The sequence below is a fragment of the Pseudorasbora parva genome, chromosome 25, assembly GCF_024679245.1.
Source record: "Pseudorasbora parva isolate DD20220531a chromosome 25, ASM2467924v1, whole genome shotgun sequence".
Taxonomy (NCBI): Eukaryota; Metazoa; Chordata; class Actinopteri; order Cypriniformes; family Gobionidae; genus Pseudorasbora; species Pseudorasbora parva.
The window spans coordinates 36,793,141-36,816,760 of NC_090196.1; the positions used below are offsets into that span (position 1 = coordinate 36,793,141).

General features: G+C 46.4%; 1 protein-coding gene across 15 annotated transcripts in view; it reads left to right on the top strand.

The window, feature by feature from the left end:
• nrcamb (neuronal cell adhesion molecule b) overlaps positions 1 to 23,620 on the top strand; it is a 68,127-nt gene that overhangs the window by 38,073 nt on the left and 6,434 nt on the right. For 7 of the 15 annotated variants that reach the window (XM_067437119.1, XM_067437114.1, XM_067437111.1 and 4 more), the window contains 19 exons: positions 1,452 to 1,583; positions 2,028 to 2,171; positions 2,255 to 2,366; positions 5,853 to 6,019; positions 7,903 to 8,050; positions 9,280 to 9,404; positions 9,915 to 9,944; positions 10,260 to 10,361; positions 10,622 to 10,819; positions 13,320 to 13,390; positions 13,583 to 13,808; positions 13,895 to 14,010; positions 16,331 to 16,535; positions 17,391 to 17,513; positions 17,611 to 17,787; positions 18,743 to 18,853; positions 21,118 to 21,261; positions 21,713 to 21,844; positions 23,494 to 23,572. In XM_067437119.1, coding sequence (XP_067293220.1) covers positions 1,452 to 1,583; positions 2,028 to 2,171; positions 2,255 to 2,366; positions 5,853 to 6,019; positions 7,903 to 8,050; positions 9,280 to 9,404; positions 9,915 to 9,944; positions 10,260 to 10,361; positions 10,622 to 10,819; positions 13,320 to 13,390; positions 13,583 to 13,808; positions 13,895 to 14,010; positions 16,331 to 16,535; positions 17,391 to 17,513; positions 17,611 to 17,787; positions 18,743 to 18,853; positions 21,118 to 21,261; positions 21,713 to 21,844; positions 23,494 to 23,572 — 2,542 coding nt within the window. The remainder of the gene's footprint in view (positions 1 to 1,451; positions 1,584 to 2,027; positions 2,172 to 2,254; positions 2,367 to 5,852; positions 6,020 to 7,902; positions 8,051 to 9,279; positions 9,405 to 9,914; positions 9,945 to 10,259; positions 10,362 to 10,621; positions 10,820 to 13,319; positions 13,391 to 13,582; positions 13,809 to 13,894; positions 14,011 to 16,330; positions 16,536 to 17,390; positions 17,514 to 17,610; positions 17,788 to 18,742; positions 18,854 to 21,117; positions 21,262 to 21,712; positions 21,845 to 23,493; positions 23,573 to 23,620) is intronic. The other 8 variants (XM_067437116.1, XM_067437115.1, XM_067437118.1 and 5 more) reach the window with 3 other exon arrangements.

Here is a 23,620-nt window from a genome sequence, read left to right on the forward strand (position 1 = left end):
CGGGCTGGCTATTGCTCCGCATGTCTGCTGTTGAGTTCCTCGGGCTGGCTATTGCTCCGCATGTCTGCTGTTGAGTTCCTCGGGCTGGCTATTGCTCAGCATGTCTGCTGTTGAGTTCCTCGGGCTGGCTATTGCTCCGCATGTCTGCTGTTGAGTTCCTCGGGCTGGCTATAGCTCCGCATGTCTGCTGTTGAGTTCCTCGGGCTGGCTATTGCTCTGCATGTCTGCTGTTGAGTTCCTCGGGCTGGCTATTGCTCCGCATGTCTGCTGTTGAGTTCCTCGGGCTGGCTATTGCTCCGCATGTCTGCTGTTGAGTTCCTCGGGCTGGCTATTGCTCCGCATGTCTGCTGTTGAGTTCCTCGGGCTGGCTATTGCTCCACATGTCTGCTGTTGAGTTCCTCGGGCTGGCTATTGCTCCGCATGTCTGCTGTTGAGTTCCATGGGCTGGCTATTGCTCCGCATGTCTGCTGTTGAGTTCCTCGGGCTGGCTATTGCTCCGCATGTCTGCTGTTGAGTTCCTCGGGCTGGCTATTGCTCCGCATGTCTGCTGTTGAGTTTCTCGGGCTGGCTATTGCTCCGCATGTCTGCTGTTGAGTTCCTCGGGCTGGCTATTGCTCCGCATGTCTGCTGTTGAGTTCCTCGGGCTGGCTATTGCTCCGCATGTCTGCTGTTGAGTTCCTCGGGCTGGCTATTGCTCCGCATGTCTGCTGTTGAATTCCTCGGGCTGGCTATTGCTCCGCATGTCTGCTGTTGAGTTCCTCGGGCTGGCTATTGCTCCGCATGTCTGCTGTTGAATTCCTCGGGCTGGCTATTGCTCCGCATGTCTACTGTTGAGTTCCTCGGGCTGGCTATTGCTCCGCATGTCTGCTGTTGAGTTTCTCGGGCTGGCTATTGCTCCGCATGTCTGCTGTTGAGTTCCTCGGGCTGGCTATTGCTCCGCATGTCTGCTGTTGAGTTCTTCGGGCTGGCTATTGCTCCGCATGTCTACTGTTGAGTTCCTCGGGCTGCCTATTGCTCCGCATGTCTACTGTTGAGTTCCTCGGGCTGGCTATTGCTCCGCATGTCTGCTGTTGAGTTCCTCGGGCTGCCTATTGCTCCGCATGTCTACTGTTGAGTTCCTCGGGCTGGCTATTGCTCCGCATGTCTGCTGTTGAGTTCCTCGGGCTGGCTATTGCTCCGCATGTCTGCTGTTGAGTTCTTCGGGCTGGCTATTGCTCCACATGTCTGCTGTTGAGTTCCTCGGGCTGGCTATTGCTCTGCATGTCTGCTGTTGACTTCCTCGGGCTGGCTATTGCTCCGCATGTCTGCTGTTGAGTTCCTCGGGCTGGCTATTGCTCCGCATGTCTGCTGTTGAGTTCCTCGGGCTGGCTATTGCTCCACATGTCTGCTGTTGAGTTCCTCAGTGAATCAGGTGTTGTTTGCTCACACTGAGCTCTTTCGTCTGTCGGCAGCGGCTCCGTACTGGATCAGCGCTCCCAGAAATCTGGTTCTGGCTCCGCTGGAGACGGGTGAGATCACCTGCCGGGCCCGAGGCCACCCCAAACCCCGCATACAGTGGTCCATCAACGGCCTGCCCATACAGGGTACGCTACCTGAGCTCTGAGCTCTGCAAAACACGCTCCTCTTACTCAGTATTTCTGTCTTGTTTCTAGTCCAAACGTCTAAACATTCTTAAAACAAGAAGTATTTACTAGACAAGCAAAAGTAATTGTCTTGTTTAGGGGAAAATAACTCAAAATGAAGAGAGTTTCTGCTTAAAATAAGATAAATAATCTGCCAATGGGGTGAGAAAAATAATCTTGTTTTCTGTTTGAATTAAGATTATTTTTCTCACCCCATTGGCAGATTATTGATCTTATTTTAAGCAAAAACTCTCTTCATTTTGAGTTATTTTTCCCCAAAACAAGACAATTACTTTAGCTTGTCTAGTAAATGTTTCTTAATGTAAGAATTTTTAAATATTTTTACTAGAAACAAGACAAACAGCCTTTTTGCAGTGTGTGAGCTGAGGTTGTTTTGTTCTGCAGATGCTCCTACAGACTCCAGCAGGAAGGTGGAGGACGACAGCATCATCTTCTCTGAGGTCCAGACCGGATCCAGTGCAGTTTACCAGTGCAACGCCTCCAACGAGTTCGGGTACCTGCTGGCCAACGCCTTCGTCAATGTGCTGGGTGAGTTCACACGCACACACACACACACACACACACACACACACTCAGTGCTGTGATGATCATTAATGTTGGTTGTGTTCCAGCCGAGCCGCCCAGAGTTCTGACGGCTCCTAATAAAGTCTATCAGGTCATTAGGAACAGACCTGCTCTGCTGGAGTGCCTGAGCTTCGGCTCGCCCGTCCCGGCCGTCACATGGTGAGTAAACACGGCTCCATATAAAACACTCTTTTTACTTTAATTGGGCTTCATTAGAGAGCTGATTCTGCTGCAGTGCATTGTGGGTCCTCTCTCCTTATCATCAGACTCTGCACTGTCTAACTATATCTAAACCGCAGTATGTTATGGGATTGTCTTCTCCGCATGCATTCAGTGCTGCTTTAACCCTTAAATGCATACCTCGGGTCATTCACTAGCCTCCTCCTCCTCCTCATTCATTTTTAAAGTTAGTCATCAACCTTCTTAGTATTCCTCAATCAGTCCATTTTAAACAATAAAACAAGAAAAAATAATTTAATTATAATTGAATGCCTGTTTTTCCACTAGTTTTTTGTCAAAATTGTATAGGGTCGCTAATGACCCGAGGTGTGTAAGAATACGTTTTTTTTTTTTTTCTAAATTCCGTCATGGCTGTGTGTTGGTGCAGGTTTGGCCAGGTTTAGCCATGGTAACGCTCCTAAATCCTGTCATGGCTGTGTGTTGGTGCAGGTTTGGCCAGGTTTAGCCATGGTAACGTTCCTAAATCCCGCCATGGCTGTGTGTTGGTGCAGGTTTGGCCAGGTTTAGCCATGGTGACGCTCCTAAATTCCGCCATGGCTGTGTGTTGGTGCAGGTTTGGCCAGGTTTAGCCATGGTAACGCTCCTTAATCCCGTCATGGCTGTGTGTTGGTGCAGGTTTGGTCAGGTTTAGCCATGGTAACGCTCCTAAATTCCATCATGGCTGTGTGTTGGTGCAGGTTTGGCCAGGTTTAGCCATGGTGACGCTCCTAAATTCCGCCATGGCTGTGTGTTGGTGCAGGTTTGGCCAGGTTTAGCCATGGTAACGCTCCTTAATCCCGTCATGGCTGTGTGTTGGTGCAGGTTTGGTCAGGTTTAGCCATGGTAACGCTCCTAAATTCCATCATGGCTGTGTGTTGGTGCAGGTTTGGCCAGGTTTAGCCATGGTGACGCTCCTAAATTCCATCATGGCTGTGTGTTGGTGCAGGTTTGGTCAGGTTTAGCCATGGTGACGCTCCTAAATTCCATCATGGCTGTGTGTTGGTGCAGGTTTGGTCAGGTTTAGCCATGGTAACGCTCCTAAATTCCATCATGGCTGTGTGTTGGTGCAGGTTTGGCCAGGTTTAGCCATGGTGACGCTCCTAAATTCCATCATGGCTGTGTGTTGGTGCAGGTTTGGCCAGGTTTAGCCATGGTGACGCTCCTAAATTCCGCCATGGCTGTGTGTTGGTGCAGGTTTGGTCAGGTTTAGCCATGGTAACGCTCCTTAATCCCGTCATGGCTGTGTGTTGGTGCAGGTTTGGTCAGGTTTAGCCATGGTAACGCTCCTAAATTCCATCATGGCTGTGTGTTGGTGCAGGTTTGGCCAGGTTTAGCCATGGTGACGCTCCTAAATTCCATCATGGCTGTGTGTTGGTGCAGGTTTGGTCAGGTTTAGCCATGGTGACGCTCCTAAATTCCATCATGGCTGTGTGTTGGTGCAGGTTTGGCCAGGTTTAGCCATGGTAACGCTCCTAAATTCCGTCATGGCTGTGTGTTGGTGCAGGTTTGGCCAGGTTTAGCCATGGTGACGCTCCTAAATTCCGTCATGGCTGTGTGTTGGTGCAGGTTTGGCCAGGTTTAGCCATGGTAACGCTCCTAAATTCCGTCATGGCTGTGTTTTGGTGCAGGTTTGGCCAGGTTTAGCCATGGTGACGCTCCTAAATTCCGTCATGGCTGTGTGTTGGTGCAGGTTTGGCCAGGTTTAGCCATGGTAACGCTCCTAAATCCCGTCATGGCTGTGTGTTGGTGCAGGTTTGGTCAGGTTTAGCCATGGTAACGCTCCTAAATTCCGCCATGGCTGTGTGTTGGTGCAGGTTTGGTCAGGTTTAGCCATGGTAACGCTCCTAAATTCCGTCATGGCTGTGTGTTGGTGCAGGTTTGGCCAGGTTTTGCCATGGTAACGCTCCTTAATCCCGTCATGGCTGTGTGTTGGTGCAGGTTTGGTCAGGTTTAGCCATGGTGACGCTCCTAAATTCCATCATGGCTGTGTGTTGGTGCAGGTTTGGCCAGGTTTAGCCATGGTAACGCTCCTAAATTCCGCCATGGCTGTGTGTTGGTGCAGGTTTGGCCAGGTTTAGCCATGGTAACGCTCCTAAATTCCGCCATGGCTGTGTGTTGGTGCAGGTTTGGTCAGGTTTAGCCATGGTGACGCTCCTAAATTCCGCCATGGCTGTGTGTTGGTGCAGGTTTGGTCAGGTTTAGCCATGGTAACGCTCCTAAATTCCATCATGGCTGTGTGTTGGTGCAGGTTTGGCCAGGTTTAGCCATGGTAACGCTCCTAAATTCCATCATGGCTGTGTGTTGGTGCAGGTTTGGTCAGGTTTAGCCATGGTAACGCTCCTAAATTCCGCCATGGCTGTGTGTTGGTGCAGGTTTGGTCAGGTTTAGCCATGGTAACGCTCCTAAATTCCGTCATGGCTGTGTGTTGGTGCAGGTTTGGTCAGGTTTAGCCATGGTAACGCTCCTAAATTCCGTCATGGCTGTGTGTTGGTGCAGGTTTGGCCAGGTTTAGCCATGGTAACGCTCCTAAATTCCGTCATGGCTGTGTGTTGGTGCAGGTTTGGTCAGGTTTAGCCATGGTAACGCTCCTAAATTCCATCATGGCTGTGTGTTGGTGCAGGTTTGGCCAGGTTTAGCCATGGTAACGCTCCTAAATTCCGTCATGGCTGTGTGTTGGTGCAGGTTTGGCCAGGTTAAGCCATGGTAACGCTCCTAAATTCCATCATGGCTGTGTGTTGGTGCAGGTTTGGTCAGGTTTAGCCATGGTAACGCTCCTAAATTCCGTCATGGCTGTGTGTTGGTGCAGGTTTTGTCAGGTTTAGCCATGGTAACGCTCCTAAATTCCGTCATGGCTGTGTGTTGGTGCAGGTTTGGTCAGGTTTAGCCATGGTAACGCTCCTAAATTCCGTCATGGCTGTGTGTTGGTGCAGGTTTGGTCAGGTTTAGCCATGGTAACGCTCCTAAATTCCTTCATGGCTGTGTGTTGGTGCAGGTTTTGTCAGGTTTAGCCATGGTAACGCTCCTAAATTCCGTCATGGCTGTGTGTTGGTGCAGGTTTGGTCAGGTTTAGCCATGGTAACGCTCCTAAATTCCGTCATGGCTGTGTGTTGGTGCAGGTTTGGCCAGGTTTAGCCATGGTAACGCTCCTAAATTCCGTCATGGCTGTGTGTTGGTGCAGGTTTGGTCAGGTTTAGCCATGGTAACGCTCCTAAATTCCGTCATGGCTGTGTGTTGGTGCAGGTTTGGTCAGGTTTAGCCATGGTAACGCTCCTAAATTCCACCATGGCTGTGTGTTGGTGCAGGTTTGGTCAGGTTTAGCCATGGTAACGCTCCTAAATTCCATCATGGCTGTGTGTTGGTGCAGGTTTGGCCAGGTTTAGCCATGGTAACGCTCCTAAATTCCGTCATGGCTGTGTGTTGGTGCAGGTTTAAGGACAGCCGGTCCAGCATGCTGGATGGAGACCCATATGTGTTCCATAAGAATGGCTCTCTGGAGCTCCACGTGGCGCAGGCTGAAAACGGCGGGAAATACACCTGCGTCGCCAGGAACAACCTCGGCATCTCCGAGAACCACGTCTACCTGGAGGTCAAAGGTCAGAGCTCATTCAGAACTGATGCACACTGCAAAAAAATGCTTTTCTTACTCAGTATTTCTGTCTTGTTTCTAGTCCAAACATCCAAACATTCTTAAAACGAGAAGTATTTACTAGACAACCAAAAGTAATTGTCTTGTTTTGGGAAAAAATAACTCAAAATGAAGAGAGTTTTTGCTTAAAATAAGATAAATAATCTGCCAATGGGGTGAGAAAAATAATCTTAATTCAAACAGAAAACAACATTATTTTTCTCACCCCATTGGCAGATTATTTATCTTATTTTAAGCAAAAACTCTCTTCATTTTGAGTTATTTTTCCCCAGAACAAGACAATTATTTGTACTTGTCTAGTAAATGTTTCTTAATGTAAGATTTTTTAGATATTTAGACAGTTTGCAGTGCAGCGCTTTAGAGAAAATAAATAAATCAGATGAAACACAAAGATATATATATATACACAAACACGATTCTAAAAAAGTTGGGACACTGTACAAACTGTGAATAAAAACAGAATGCAATGATGTGGAAGTTTCATATTTCAATATTTTATTCAGAATCCAACATAGATGGCATATCAAATGTTTAAACTGGGAAAATGTATAATATTAAGGGGAAAATAAGTTGATTTTAAATGTCATGGCATCAACACATCTCACAAAAGTTGTGCCGTGGCCATGTTTCCCCCTGTGTGTCATCCCCTCTTCTTTTTATATCAGTCTGCAAACGTCTGGGCACTGAGGAGACGAGCTGCTCAAGTTTAGGAATAGGAATGTTGGCCCATTCTTGTCTAATACAGGCTTCTAGCTGCTCAACTGTCTTAGGTCTTCTTTATCGCATCTTCCTCTTTATGATGCGCCAAATGTTTTCTATGGGACTCAAGTTTAGGAATAGGAATGTTGTCCCATTCTTGTCTAAAACAGGCTTCTAGTTATATATGCTCCTCCAGCTGTTCCTCATATGCACATTTCACTCTTCCGGCCTCTTATTGCTGTCCCAACTGATTTGGAATGTGGAGCTCTCATGAAATCCTAATTATTATTTAAATAATTAATGAATTAAAATAAAATAAATAAGTGAGGTAGTTAATGAATTAATGTTACATAACAGAAAATAAATATTTCCAAATGATATTTTACACTTCATATATATTTTTTCAGAGTATGAATTGGGTCTTTATACATGAAGATATAGCTCGCTTTAGAGATCTGTGGCATATAACAGACTGAAAACGCTGATCTACATAATCTCATCTAATCATGTAAACGCATTACTGTATCGAGTGTGTTAATGCGCGTTTAAATGAGCAGATATAGATTTTGTTTTGATGGATATCCCATCATGCATCATGTTTGCCGGCTCCAGGCTTCATCTAGCATGTTTTTCACTTCTCAGACAGCAGTTAAGTGCCTCTGTAGAGCATTCGGAGAGCTTTCGGAGAGCTTTCGGAGAGCATTTGGAGAGCATACATCGCTTCATTCAGACCTGATGAGCGAGAAATACTCGGAACTGCAATTTGGCAGTTTCTAATTTCACTGCTCAGCATGTCTGCAGGAAGCAAATAGGGTTATAATGATCTTTACACCGCAACAAATGCTCTTCTTACTCTTCTTACTTCTTACTTATTTTGTCTTGTTTGTAGTCAATATATCTCAAAGTTCTTACAATAAGAAACATTTACTAGACAAGCTAAAATTAATGTTGGCAGATCAGTATTATAGTTTATAGAATTAAATAAGACCTAATTCATTAATTCTATTCTTATGTTTACTTGAATAACTTGGATCATAATTTTAGTGCCCCCAACTGAGCAAGCCAAGCCAAAGTCTTGTTTGTGTGTGTGTGTGTGTGTGTGTTTCTCATCGGCTCCTCTCGCTCCTCCAGACCCGACCCGTATCCTCCGGCTGCCGGAGTATAGGGTGGTCCAGAGGAACCGTGATGTGCTGTTCGAGTGTAAGGTTAAGCACGACCCTTCCCTCGTGCCCATCATGACCTGGCTCAAAGATGGCGGAGAGCTGCCCGACGACGACAGGTGAGGACGTGCTCACTGCAGGACACACTATATTTCTCCAGCACAAACATCTAAACATTCCTACATCAGGACACATTTACTGGAGAAGAAGACATTCAACAGTTTCAGTTTAAAAATGAGTTTCTGCTTAAAGCCAGAACATGAGCACTATATTGCCATTAGTATTGAGCCGCTCCTCCAGATCTCTGAGTTCAGGTGTTCAGTCTCTTCATGGCCACAGGTGTATAACTCCAGCTCTCGGCCTGCAGACGCTTCTACACACATTAGTGAAAGAATGGGTCGCTCTCAGGAGCTCAGTGAACTCAAGCGTGGGGCCGTGATAGGCTGACACCTGTGCAATAAGTCCATTCCAGACATTTCCTCACTACTAAATATTCCACGCTCAACTGTTAGTGGGATTATAACAAAGTGGAAGCCATTGGGGACAACAGCAACTCAGCCACGAAGTGTTAAATCCCAGAGCGGGGTCAGCGCATGCTGAGGGTCACAGTGCGCAGAAGTCTCCAACTTTCTGCAGAGTCAACAGCTCCAGACCTCCAGACTTCTGTGGCCTTCAGATGAGCTCAAGAACAGCGGAGAGAGCTTCATGGAATGGGTTTCCATGGCCGAGCAGCTCATCCAAGCCTTACATCACCAAGAGCAATGCAAAGCGTGGGATGCAGTGGAGTAAAGCAGTCGCCACTGGACTCTAGAGCAGTGAGACGTGTTCTCTGAGCGACCAATCACGCTTCAGTCTGACAATCACATGGACCAGTCTAGAGAACGGGACTCGCCTGACTGCATTGTGCCAAGTGTGAAGAGCGGAGACTGAGAGCCAGGCCTTCTCGTCCAACATCAGTGCCTGACCTCACAAATGAGCTTCTAGAAGAATGGGCAGAAATCCCCATAAACACACTCCTAAACCTTGAGGAAAGCCTTCCCAGAAGAGCTGGAGCTGTTAGAGAGGGTGGGCCGACTCCAGATTAAACCCCACGGGTTAACAATGGGGAGCTCAGGTGTGTGTAGAGGCGGCACAACACTTCTGGGGATATAGTGCATTAGGTAATTTCTCCACTCCTGGTGTGATGTTAAGAGTGTGTGTGTGTGTGTGTGTGTGTGTGTGTGTGTGTGTGTGTGTGTGTGTGTGTGTGTGTGTGTGTGTGTGTGTGTGTGTGTGTGTGTGTGTGTGTGTGTGTGTGTGTGTGTGTGTGTGTGTGTGTGTGTGTGTGTGTGTGTGTGTGTGCTGACAGGTTTAGAGTGGACTCGGACAGTCTGACCATCTCCGGTGTGATGGAGAGCGATGCAGGAACGTACACATGTGAAGTAAACTCCACACTGGACCAGGCCTCGGCCAGCGCTCGGCTCACTGTGGTCGGTGAGTTTATATAATCAATAATTAAAGGAGTGATCTGACGAGGATATAATAAACACACACCGCAAAAAAGGCTCTTCTTACTCAGTGTTTGTGTCTTGTTTCTAGTCTAAATATATAACAATTCTTAAAACAAGAAGTATTTACTAGACAAGCAAAAGTAATTGTCTTGTTTTGTTGAAAATAACTCAAAATGAAGAGAGTTTTTGCTTAAAATAAGATAAATAATCTGCCAATGGGGTGAGAAAAATAATGTCATCTTATGTTAAGCAAAAACTCTCTTCATTTTGAGTTATTTTTCCCCAAAACAAGACAATTACTTTTGCTTGTCTAGTAAATGTTTCTTAATGTAAGAATGTTTAGATGTTTAGACTAGAAACAAGACACAAACACTGAGTAAGAAGAGCGTGTTTGCAGAGCAGTCCCTCTCCGGACTCATGAGCGGTGTTAGTGCCTAATGTGCGTCTGTAGACTAACACACTTCTCCCTCACTCCCTGACTCCGCCCACTCAGAGGCTCCGCCCACTCCTGCACCGGTCTACGGTAAACACACGCTGTGCCGCTTCACATCCCATAATGCACCTGGGCTTGTGTGTGTGGCATGAGCATGCTGGAATCACGTTTAGCGTCCCGTTGGTTTCAGAATGCATGAAGCCGATCATCTGTTCTCATGTAGCATGTGTTCGTCTGACGGTGTGTGTTCTGATGAACTGAGGTGTGTGTGTGTGTGTGTGTGTGTGTGTGTGTGTGTGTGTGTGTGTGTGTGTGTGTGTGTGTGTGTGTGTGTGTGTGTGTGTGTGTGTGTGTGTGTGTGTGTGTGTGTGTGTGTGTGTGTGTGTGTGTGGTTTGACTCCTCAGGACAGCCGGATGCTCCCACAGATCTGGAACTGACGGATCTGGGTGCGAGAAGCGTTCAGCTCACCTGGACACCTGGAGACGAACACAACAGCGCTATCAAGAGTACGACACACACACTGTCTCTCTCACACCCACACACACACACACTCTCTCACACACACACTCAAAAACTCTCTCACACACACACTAGTCTAAATATCTAAAAATTCTTAAATCAAGTTGCATTTAATTAATCTAAATTAGTAAATTAATCTAAAAACAAGACAAAAATACTGAGTAAGAAGAGCATTTTTGCCTTGCACCCATGATGTGTGTGTGTCACTCACTGTCTGTGTGTGTGTGTGTGTGTGTGTGTGTGTCAGAGTTCCTGATCCAGTATGAGGATGCTCTTCATCAGAGCGGTGTGTGGCACAATCTGACGGAGGTTCCGGGGACGAAGACCACGGCTCATCTCAAGCTGTCTCCGTTCGTCCACTACAGCTTCAGAGTGCTGGCGCTCAATGAGGTCGGCTACAGCCGTCCCAGCACGCCCTCGACACAATACAGGACCAGGCCCGCAGGTGCAGGACACACACACACACACACACACACACACACACTGCCCCTAAACCTACCCGTCACTCCCAGATCTCCTCTAACCCTTCCTGAACCCCTGTTGTCTTGTGTTGTGGGGATCTATACGGCCGGCTGTGAACACCACACCAGTGCCTGATGGTCTCGGCTCAGCCTCTCCTGTACGGCCTCTCTCTCTCCCAGCCCTCTTTTGTCCCCAGAGACATCCACAAATGCCCCGATAACTCACCAAATGCTGCCCCAAATCAGCGGATGTCGGCGATGCGAACTAACTGCCACCTCCACTCTATGTTCTTGTCCCCTAAATGTAATAATGACGTCACTAGCGGATAATTCCCCCCATCCCGTGCACACACCGCACCTTACCCATGAGGGTGTTATCCAGTGGGTTAGATGGGATGGGATCCTATTATCCAATGCCACTGATGGATCCGGCTTTGATGGATGGAGGTTTGGTTACATCCTGAATCCACCAAAGCTGGATAGGCCCCCCTGAGTACTCACTGGTATCTGGTACAGCCCGGCTCGATCGGGGACAGCGTTCCCACGTCCATCACGGGGCATCTATCGATAAAGTGGCCAAGGCAATGGGGCTTTTGGACAGGCCAGTGGATTTACCCGCTGACATTCACGACAAGAAGCGCAGCACCAGACCTGGACATGACCAGCTCATCCTGGAGTGTCTGCTGAGCCGTGTCCATTGGTGTCTCCTCTGAATTTGCCTCATTGACACGTTATGCTCAATAAACCCGTCTCTTGTGTGATACCCAGAACTCTTGAATATTCGGCTCTAATATGATTTCTGAGCTGTGCGGTATCCAGAATAATAATCCTCCGCTGTGTGTTAATAGGCCAGAGGAGAACTGAGTCTGGTTTCTCTAAGGTTTATTTTTCTCCATCATGTCCTGATGGAGTTTCGGTTCCTTTGGTCGCCTTTGGCTTGGCTCGCTCAGTTGGGGACACTAACATTATGATCAGAGTTATTCAACTAAATATACAAATAACATTAATGAATGAGGTCTTATTTAATTCTATAAACTATAATACTGATCTGCCAACATTGTCTCTCTCTGATAAATTAAAATAAGCTGATAACATCACTGTTTACTCCAGAACGACTGTACAGCCAAATCTAATTCTGCTGCAGTATTGTCCTGTTTAACACTGAAGCTGCTCTGACACAATCGGCGCTGGAGAAGAGCGATAGAAATAAAGATGACTGATTGGTTCATGGTGGCGGCTCCGGTCTTCTTCCTTCCCGGGTTTGGGCACCAATGTTCGTATGTGTGGGTGAAGGAAGAAGACAAAGGGGTCAGCTTGCCGGAACTCTGATGGTTTATTTTCTCTGTTTCTTCACGTAACTAAACACTGGACATCGCACAAATCATGAACTCCGTCTAATAATGCGCTGGTTTTACTCTGGCAGTTCCTCTTTATCCCCGTCCGAGTCCCGCTCTGGCTTCCAGCTTCTCTCTCTCTGGTCCTCACTAACCCTTCCTCTCCAATTACTGAAACCAGAGACAGGTGTTCATCATTCGCAGTGTTGTGGGGACCGCTGGCTGCTGATCTCAGTTTTATAATACATTGTGGGGACCAAATGTAAACAAGTACACACACACACACTAGCGGATGGATACCTGACCCGAGCCCGACGGGTTCTGACGGTACCCGACGGGTCGGGCCGGGTTCGGACAGATATTTAGAAATGATGTTCGTGTTCGGGTCGGGCTCGGTCACGTCAGCGCGATAAGGCATTGAACCTTTTAAATTTAAAACTGCTTATTATGCAAGTAGCCAATGGGCCGGTTAAACTTGATGCAATGGTTTGTTTTTGTGATTAAAATACATGTAAAATATTACGCTAACATCTGTCTTCCTGCATGCGGAAATTTGTTTATGTCGCCGTGACAACAACGCGCAACACGTGCGTGCATATTGCCCGAGGCATCCTCATCATTCCAGTGAGCGCAACGATTAGCCTAAACTCTGATGGAGAGATTTTGTAAATAGATCCCATGTTGCAGTTTAGGAACCATATAGTTTGAGAAAATTGGTAAGATGACTTTCATTTCAATAAGCATGTCAGTTGTGTTACGTTAATGTTTTGTTCTGTTCGCTTGGGCCATTTTTAGCAGACCTTTGTTCATTTAATTTCAGTTGGCTATTTGATTGGGCTCTGTGTGAGGTTTGATTCCCCGTGTGCGTGCTGATGCGCTCGTCTGTAAACATTTCAGAATGCCTTCCTACAGCTGCTTAATAAAAGCGGCTTTCCACAAACGTACGTGTCATTAGTATATGAGGGGGAAAAAGTTTTTTAATCGTCGGGCTCGGGTTGGGCTCGGACATAAATTTTTTAATGCCTGTCGGACGCGGGGCGGGCCCGGACAGAAAAATGCGACCCGATCCGCACTCTAACACACACACACACACACACACACACACACACACACACACGATTCCTCGCCTCTAACGAACGCTTCTCTGCAGCTCCGGACGAGAACCCCAGTGAGGTCAAAGGTCACGGCACAGAGCACAATAATCTGGTCATCACGTGGAAGGTGAGGCGCTGGATGTTTGTAGTCACAGTCACATTATTAAATCCAGACTCATGTGCTGTTGATGAACCTGTGTGTGTGTGTGTGTGTGTGTGTGTGTGTGTGTGTGTGTGTGTGTGTGTGTGTGTGTGTGTGTGTGTGTGTGTGTGTGTGTGTGTGTGTGTGTGTGTGTGTGTGTGTGCGTGCGCTCCTCAGCCGTTGACCGGCCTGCAGGCAAATGGCCCAGGCCTGCTGTATAAGGTCATGTGGCGGCAGCAGGATGTGGAGAAGGACTGGAGTGCGGTCAGCGTGGCTAACGTCTCCAAGTACATTGTGTCGGGCACGCCCACGTTTGTGCCGTACGAGCTGATGGTGCAGGCCCAGAACGATCTCGGCCCCGGGCCCCCAGCCACCCCTGTGATAGGCTACTCTGGAGAGGACTGTGAGTCTCCCTCACCTAACCCTAACTCTAACCCACACTTTAGCGCTCGTTTAGCGAGATATGCTAACTCCCAGAATGCATTGCAGTCCCGTCGGCGGCCCCGGGGCAGGTGCAGGTGGAGGTGTTGAACAGCACACTGGCGGAGGTGCAGTGGGAGCCCGTTCCTGTCCGATCGCTGCGGGGACGACTGCAGGGATATAAGGTACTGCTCTCAGTGTGTGTGTGTGTGTGAGAGAGAGAGAGAGAGAGAGAGAGAGAGAGAGAGAGAGAGAGAGAGAGAGAGAGAGAGAGAGAGAGAGAGATAAGGTATGGCTATTCAGGGCCGCATTGCTCCTGGAACATGTTTAGTACAAACCCGATTCCAAAAAGTTGGGACACTGTACAAATTGTGAATTAAAACAGATTGCAGTGATGTGGACGTTTCAAATGTTTATATTTTATTCAGAATACAGCATAGATGACATATCAAATGTTTAAACTGAGAAAGTGTTAGCCTGATCAGCATTGGCAGCTCAATCCGAGGGGCGGATAAACGGCTGTCAGTCAAACTCCCTCTGCACGCGATAGGATAGCGCTACAACCAACCAGAGCAACGAAGGTGAAGCGGAGCTGACAGATTAAACATTCGCCGTATCCGGTCGGCTAAACTCCGAACACATCTTCCCTTCTTCAGAATGACTTCAGTGCCGCTCTTTGTTCTTTTCTCAGAGAAAAGCTTAACTCAAGTCTTCCAGAGTCGCGGCTAAAGCTGATTCGCCAGACCGCCGTTCGCCAGTTTCTGTGTTTACTAGAAGCACGCAAACGCAACTCGGCCGTCGTCATTATGGCCCCACCCACCGACTCTATACACGATATGATTGGCCCGTCCAGAGTTTGGCTTTTACAGCTCAGAAGGGTATTGAGAGTTGCTAGACGACACTCGCCGGAAGATTAGATTTGCTGCTAGGGTGCGTCTAGATTTCTAGGCTAGGAAAAGTGTATAATTTTAAGGTGAAAATAAGTTGATTTTAAATTTCATGGCATCACCGTTCACACCCCGTGTGGCATCCCCTCTTCTTTCTTTCTTTCTTTCTTTCTTTCTTTCTTTCTTTCTTTCTTTCTTTCTTTCTTTCTTTCTTTCTTTCTGTCTCAAAAGTCTGCAAACGTCTGGCACTGAGGAGACAAGTTGCTCAAGTTTAGGAATAGGAATGTTGTCCCATTCTTGTCTAATACAGGCTTCTAGTTGCTCAACTGTCTCAGGTCTTCTTTATCGCATCTTCCTCTTTATGATGCGCCAAATGTTTTCTACTGGTGAAAGATCTGGACTGCAGGCTGGCCATTTCAGTGCCGGATCCTTCTTCTGCGCAGCCATGATGTTGTAATTGATGCAGTGTGTGCTCTGGCATTGTCATGTTGGAGAATGCAAGGTCTTCCCTGAAAGAGACGCCGTCTGGATGGAGCAGATGTTGCTCTAGAACTTGGATAGACCTTTCAGCATTGATGGCCTTTCCAGATGTGTAAGCTGCCCATGCCACACACACTCATGAACCCCAGACCATCAGAGATCAGCTTCTGAACTGAGCGCTGAGAACAGCTTGGGTTGTCCTTGTCCTCTTTAGTCCAGATGGTGTCCCAGTTTTCCAAAAAGAACTTAAAATGTTGATTGGTCTGATCAGTTTTCCACTTTGCCACAGTCCATTTTAAATGAGCCTTGGCCCAGAGGAAACGCCTGTGCTTCTGGATCATGTTTAGATACGGCTTCTTCTTTGACCTGTAGAGTTTTAGCCGGCGACGGCGAATGGCGCGGTGGATTGTGTTCACCAATGTTTTCTGGAAGTATTCCTGAGCCCATGCTGTGATGTCCATTACAGGAGCATTCCTGTGTGTGCTGCAGTGCCATCTAAGGCCTGAAGATCACGGCCATCCAGTTTGGTTTTGACCCTTGACCCTTACGCTCAGAGATTGTTCCAGATTCTCTGAATCTCTGGATGATATTATGCTCTGTAGATGATGATAACTTCAAACTCTTTGCAGTTTTTCTTTGAGAAACTCCTTTCTGATATTGCTCCGCTATTGTCATCCGCAGCATTGGGGGAATTGGTGATCCTCTGCTCATCTTGTCTTCTGAGAGACACTGCCACTCTGAGAGGCTCTTTTAATACCCAATCATGTTGCCAATTGACCTAATAAGTTGCAAATTGGTCCTCCAGCTGTTCTTTATATGTACAATCAACTTCCCCGGCCTCTTATTGCTCCCTGTCCAAACTTTTCTGGAATGTGCAGCTCTCATGAAATCCGAAATGAGCCGATATTTGCCATGACTTTTCTAAATGTCTCACTTTCAACATTTGATATGTTATCTATATTCTATTGTAAATACGATATACGTTTTTGAGATTTGTTAATTCTTGCATTCCTTTTTTATTCACAATTTGTACAGTGTCCCAACTTTTGTGGAATCGGGTTAGTAGATTCAGTGTTTGATCTCAGCCTAGTGCATGCTGGGCCATGTGAGCAGCTGAATGTCTGTGGTCCGTGTGCAGGTTCATTACCAGCGCGAGCGCAGTTTGCACCGCCACAACTCTCACCACGGTGAGCAGCGGAGCGAGAGCTTTGGGCCGGGCCGGACCCGCGGGCGGCTGCCAAACCTGCACCCGTTCAGCCTCTACAGCCTGCATGTGACGGCCTTCACCAGCCGCGGAGAGGGGCCAGCCAGCGCCACGCATCGCTTCCAAACGCCGGAGGGCGGTAAGCAACGAAACTCACACAAGCATGCGTATCGTTTTAGCATCATGCTAACGACATGTTAATCGTGTTAGTATTATGGTAACAACATGCTAATCGTGTTAACATTGTGCTTGAAACAGGCCAGCAGTGTAGGATAGTCTGTTTAAGCACTCCATAGCAACTATATACACTACCCTAGCAACCGTACAAACACATGAATAAGCCTGTCAGCACCAGAACATCGTACAGACATGGGGGTGGGCTCTTTTGTTTCGGGTGGGAAACCAGTAAACACAACGTAGCCACCGGACCCGAGTTTGGCCACGGCAAGCACCACTCACAATGTCTTCAGGAGTTGTAGATTGCTCATCATTCGTGAGTTTTTTTAACTCGCTATTCACACTTTTCTTCACAATTAGTTCAATAAGTCATTCATAATCCTGACTCTTTCTCATCATTCTGACTGGATTTTTTCCACAATTGTACGTTTATTTTGCATTTCGGATTTTTTCGCAATTGCAACGTTTTATCTCGCAGTTTAATTTTTTATCTTGCGATTCTGACTTTTTTCCTCGCCTTTTTTTGCAATCATGTTTTTTTTCTCACAATTCATACATTATTTCACGATCGCAACTTTTTTAGCTCGCAGTTCAGAATTTTTATCGCAATCATGACTCTTGATATATAACGTTGCAATTTGAAAAAAATATTCTAAGTTATGAGCTTAAAAGCCCTACCTTTACTTTTTCTGTTTTCAGTCGAGCTGCTTTAGAGCTCAGTCTGAGTGTGTGTGATGAAATCTGCATCTGTTATAGCTGTGATCTGTACTGTATGAAGCGTGGTAAATGTGGTGTGTGTGTGTGTGTGTGTGCGCAGTTCCCGGCGCTCCGGCCTTCTTCCGCGTGTCCTCTTCCGATCCGGATTCGCTGACGCTGGAGTGGGCTCCGCCTCACGAGAGGAACGGCCGTCTGACCGGATACACACTCCGATATCAGACCGGTGAGAGACATTTAAACCTGCTACATTTTAGACAGCTGATGATTGGCTGAAATATAATATCGTGACCCCACCCCCTCTGCTCTGGCCCCGCCCCCAGTTAACAGCAGCCAGGACGTGGGTCTGCTGGAGGAGCTGGACCTGCCGTCCAATCACAGCAGAGTAACGCTGTCTGGCCTCCACCACAGCACGCGCTATAAACTCTACATCAGCGCCCGCACACACACCGGACCCGGCCCGGAGCTCAGCGAGGAGGCCGCCACCGTGCTCCACAGAGGTGTGTGTGTGTGTGTGTGTGTGTGTGTGTGTGTGTGTGTGTGTGTGTGTGTGTGTGTGTGTGTGTGTGTAATGTGTATAATGCCATGGGTATGACACAGGTATTACAGGAGAGGGTGAAATATGAGGACATTACCCATGGCCCCACTTTACAAAAGGCTTATAAATCACACAGGAGGAGTTTTTATGAGAAAGTAAAAATGCAGAATGTTTCCTGTGATGGGTGTGTGTGTGTGTGTGTGTGTGTGTGTGTGTGTGTGTGTGTGTGTGTGATGGGTAGGTTTTTCAAAAGGCTTATACACTAGGGCTGCAACAACCGATTATCTTGATAATCAATTAATCTATCGATTATTAAAACGATTAATCAACAAATCATTGATTGTTGCCATCGCCGTTGACGACTAATCAGTACGTTTTGAACAATTATTCAATTAGTTAAAACATTGAGGTGTACATATTCTAAAAGAAAATCACTTTAGCTTTTAATGAACTTTGAATCAGCTAAAGTGTTCATTCTCTTTAAGTTCTCAGATTTCTGTCCAACTCAAATTCTCCTCATTGTTTAGATATTCGGCTCTCTTCCAGTTTTTTTCTTCCACTTCCAAAAAATCAGCTGCAATTCCTCTGATGAAAGAAGTGATGAATAATAATAGGTGCTGCTTCCTAACGGGACATTTACTTCAGGACACAGAGCATGGTCAGATATTAATCTGCAAACAATTATTACAAGTATACAAATTACAGTCTTTATTACACGACGCTTGAGCTGACAGATCCTCCTTCCCCTTACCGATATAAAACCTGGAACTCTCTCTCTCTCACACACACACACACACACTCACTGATGGTCTCTCTCTCTCCCTCTCTCTCTCTCTCTCTCTCTCTCTCTCTCTCTCGCTCTCTCTCTCTCTCACACACACACACACACACACTCACTGATGGTCTCTCTCTCTCAGCTCCAGCCTTTGGGAATCTCAGCTCGTCCCTGAGTGCGGCCGGAGCGCTGATCCGCTGGGAATACTGGGGCTCAGAGAAGCAGCTCAGTGTTCAGTATATGATAGACGACAGTAAGAGTCCTGCATGCGTGTGTCACGCCATCAACATGTAGAGCTCATGTAGCACTGCACTGCAAAACACGCTCTTCTTACACACTCATTTAGCTTGTTTTAGTCTAAATATCTGACAATTCTTAAATCAAGATGCCTTTACTAGATCACTAAAACGACAGAAGATATTTTTTCTTGTTTTGTTGAAAATCAAATCTAAATGAAGTGATCTTTTGCTTAAAACAGGAAAATGATCTGCCAATGGGGTGAGGAGAATAATCTTATTTCATCATTCCGCCCCAAACGGGTCAAAGTCATGCGTTTCAGCTTCAGTCGTCTGCTTTAATGAATCATTAGCTGATGATTTATAACGGCATCATTATGTGATGACTTTACTTGTTGGGGCTCATGACTATTAACTAATTCAAAATTAATTCAAAACTCGAAACCACAATTACATATTAGTTAATAAGTTAGTTAATAGTCATGAGCCTCAACAAGTAAAGTCACCACATGATGATACCGTTATAAATCATCAGCTAATGATTCATTAAAGCAGACGACTGAAGCTGAAACGCATGGCTTTGACCCGTTGTGGTAATTAACACATTCATTTACATTAGTTAATATAATATGTTATTAAGGAACTCATACATTATGACACATTTAACTAATAACGATTTAATGATGTATTAATGATGATGAATGTTCATTAGTTGCTGATGCAGTAATCATTAATAAATGTGTTAGTTCTCCATAAGTCACACATTAACTCATGATTATCTGGGCATTAGTTGAGCATGAATTAAAGCAGATTAGTGCACCCGTATAGTAAAGCGTTACTTATGTAGTATATGTGACCTGTCACGGAAAGTTGGCAGCTCTACTTTCGAGCAAAATTAAGAACATTTTTATTTTTCAGAATAGGGGATTTTCGCTTTTTGCAGAATCTGTTGAGATCATGAAGAAGCCTCTCCGTGTTTGAGACAGCAGTATTGGTGTATTTAAAAGAGGACATTTTGAGGTTGATATCGGCTTGTTTTCGGAGATTCTAGCACGCAGTGGGGGCGTGTCATTGTCTGTGTGTATTTGCATACGGGATAAGCCGGCTTGTTATTGCCCCGCCCTCCGAGGGAAGCGTGGCTGCTTATCTATGCAGCGCTCGGGCCGGCTCTCGATGATCTCCAAACTCAATGAAGATGGACGCCGCAAAGATGATCACAGACGAGCTGAACCGTGGCATAAGCCGGACGCTTATGAACAAGCGCTCACTGATTCTGAAGACCATCTGAGTGACGATGAAAGCGGCGTAATAAGACTGATGGATATCCCTAATCTCCAACTGAGCGAAGATGAAGACGAGGAAGAGGGAGACAGTCCTGTAGCCAGAAGCTTTCTCCAGACATTATGTACAACATACGACTGGACTCTTTAGCTGCGGGAAAAGAGTGGCAGGACATGCGAATTATTGGACATTTAGAGGCAAACAGATGCACAGCGCAAACTTCGGAGATGGTCCACAAAGAAGACCCCGGCAAACAGAAAGTGTGCCTGAATTATCTATTATCTATTTCATTGGAGACAACGAGATCTGCAAGGATATTTTCTGTTTCTTATGGCGTGAGTTTCCATAAACACCAAAGTTTGTCGTTTTGTGTTCATTCTAAGAACACGTACATGTTATCTCATGTTTAGACCTTCCCATACCTACCTATTGTTATTAACTGGCATTTTAATTGTAATCGTTAGCATCGTATCACTTGCCGGAAACCCCTTTACTATAATGGGCTTTTTGATGGTAATGTTAGCATCTGCTGTCCTTTATTATTAGTAGCATGCGGTCCGATGTTTCCCGTTGCGTCTTTTGTTGCTATGCAGCTTTAGAGGGGGTGTGGCTTATCTAAATGAGATGTAAATGAGCCCTGTTTTCTCTCCGAACAGGTGAGAACTGCACAATCTTTAGAGGCCGTTTTCTCCTTTTTGAGCTTTTTTAAATGTCTACCTTCAAATGGCCACAACTTCTCCAAATAGTATCAGATTTCCGTGTGCTACACATCGTTGGAAAGCTTGGAGACTACATTTTCAGAATCTGTGAATAACTTAAAATGCCCCAGAACCGACTTGTGTCCCTACTTTCCGTGATTGGTCACAAATGAATCTTGATTTAAGAATATTTAGATATTTGGACTGGAAACAAGAAACATTTTTTGCAGTGCATTAGGTAGTCAGTATTACCGCGAGCCTGCTCAGGTGTGGAGATGTGACGCAGGTATGCTGCCCCTCAGGTGATGGAGACTGGCACACCGAGAGGGCCAACGGCTCTCAGCTCCTGCTGAAGAGCCTGAAGGAGGGCTCGATCTACAGGGTGCGTGTGGTGGCAGGAGAGCTGGAGGACCAGAGGTCTGAGGAGCTGGTGCTCAGGCTCCCAGGTGAGGCTTCCTCTCAGCCTCCAGGCCTGTGGGACATGTGTCCGCTGTGGTGAAGCATGCTGTCTGCCTCGCTGATCCGCATGCCTGCATCCCATAATCACCACACACTCTTCCTCAGTGTTTCTGTCTCATTTTGCTGGTTGTTACGTGTGTATCTGAAGGAGAGTGTGTGTGTATGAGCGTCTGTCCCTCACGTGTTGATGATCCTCCGCGACTCGATGGCATTCAGATCTGCCGTGTCTCATCCTCTTCTCTTCCTCTTCCTCCTCCTCCTCTTCCTCCTCCTCTTCCTCCTTCTCCTCTTCCTCTTCCTCCTCCTCCTCTTCCTCCTCCTCTTCCTCCTTCTCCTCTTCCTCTTCCTTCTCCTCCTCTTCCTCCTCCTCCTCTTCCTCCTCCTCTTCCTCCTTCTCCTCTTCCTCTTCCTTCTCCTCCTCTTCTTCCTCTTCCTCAGCGATGGTGAGTCCGCAGGTGGACATTGCCACTCAGGGCTGGTTCATCGGTCTGATGTCGGCCATCGCTCTGCTCATCCTCATCCTGCTCATCGTCTGCTTCATCAGGAGGAACAAGGGCGGCAAATATCCAGGTACTGATGAAAATCTACATTTAACGATTAGCAGATGCTTTCATCCAAAGATACTTACAAATTATTTTATTTGGATGTTTTCATTAGCTTTTTTTTTTTTCAAATGTCTACACTGCAAAAAAATGCTCTTCTTATTTAGTAATTCTGTCTTGTTTCTAGTCTAAATATCTAACAATTCTTAAATCAAGATGCATTTACTATATAAGTAAAATGACATAAGATATTCTTCCTTATCCGTCCCGAACATAATTATTTTCCTCACCCCATTGGCAGATCATTTTGCCTGTTTTAAGCAAAAACTCACTTCATTTAGATTTTTCCCCCAGAAAACAAGCAAAAATATCTGATGTCGTTTTAACTATATAGTAAATTAATCTTGAATTAAGAATTTTTTTTTTTATATTTGGACTGGAAACAAAAAAAAAACTAAATAAGAAGAGCATTTTTTGCAATTTAGACCTATATAGTTCTCTTTCGAAAGGGAACTCTACTCTGTGTCCCCTAGAGGCCGCTATGGGAAATACCTCTGGCATGTTGTGTCTAAACACGACAATGAACCTGACATTGGCAAGCGGAAGCCTATGAGTATAAGATGGCACTTGTGAAACAAGTCATCCACTTCATGTCTGAAGGAAACGTGCAAGAATACCGGAAGCAGCGTCTCATTCCCCTTCTCAGGGAACCATGGTTGCATGCATAACCGTTCCTGGGTAACAGAATGCCCACACTGCCATGCTGAAGGGATGAGTGTCCTATTGGCTGAGCTAAGTCAAAGGACTCAGAGGAGTCCTCATCTCTAAGGTGCTCACCAGCTTCTCAGAGTTGCAAGGCCTTTTTTTAGGCCTATCTGGCAGCCATTGGATGTATCTAGGCCTCTTCTAGAGAGAGAGAGAGAGAGAGAGAGAGAGAGAGAGAGAGAGAGAGAGTCATTATCTTAAGGCCTCCATCCTCCGAGCTCAGCCTGGCTCTAAGTTCTCTGCAAGCCTCCTTGGCCGCTGCTCTTGAACCAGAGTGTTGTTAGGCCTTCTCTCTCTTTAGAGTGTAGTTCTATTTGAGGCCTCCGCTCCTCCCATTATTGTGGTAGGCTGCTTGCCCTGTTATTTAGAAACTTCCTTGAAAACAGGCTAAATGTCCTTTGAGCTCAGTCATAGGCTAAGAGGAGGTTCACAGAGCTTTGGCACTCCTTGGCTTCGCTAGGATAGCAATTGGTAAGTGGTTTGGCTCTCGGTGAGCCTCATTGGATGCTGGCCTAAATATGAATGTAGTTAGGCCTCTCTCTTTAGAGTCATCCTTTTGAGGCATCGGTTCTTGAGAAGCTCCGGTCTGAGTGTGGTGCACCTTAGGGAAGACGACTCCTCTGAGTCCTTTGACTTAGCTCAGCCCATAAGGCACTCATCCCTTCAGCATGGCAGCATGTGTTCCCTATAGTGACCCCATAGGGGCCCGTAGGGCGAGTTCCCTTTCGAAAGGGAACGTCTGGTTACAAGTGTAACCATGGTTCCCTGAGAAGGGGAATGAGACGCTGCTTGCATATCTCTTTCAGGGGAGCACTATATAAATGCAGTCCATTAAGGAATGTTGGGATATCTGTGATGGACATTAATGTGAGTATGTGTGTTTATGATGCTGGTCTCTGATGTTTATCTCAGTTAAAGAGAAGGAAGATGCTCACGGAGACCCGGAGATCCAGCCCATGAAGGAGGACGATTTAACGTTTGGAGAGTACAGGTGAGAGAACCCTGACCTGACCCTTGACCTCTGACCCCTCAGGAGCAC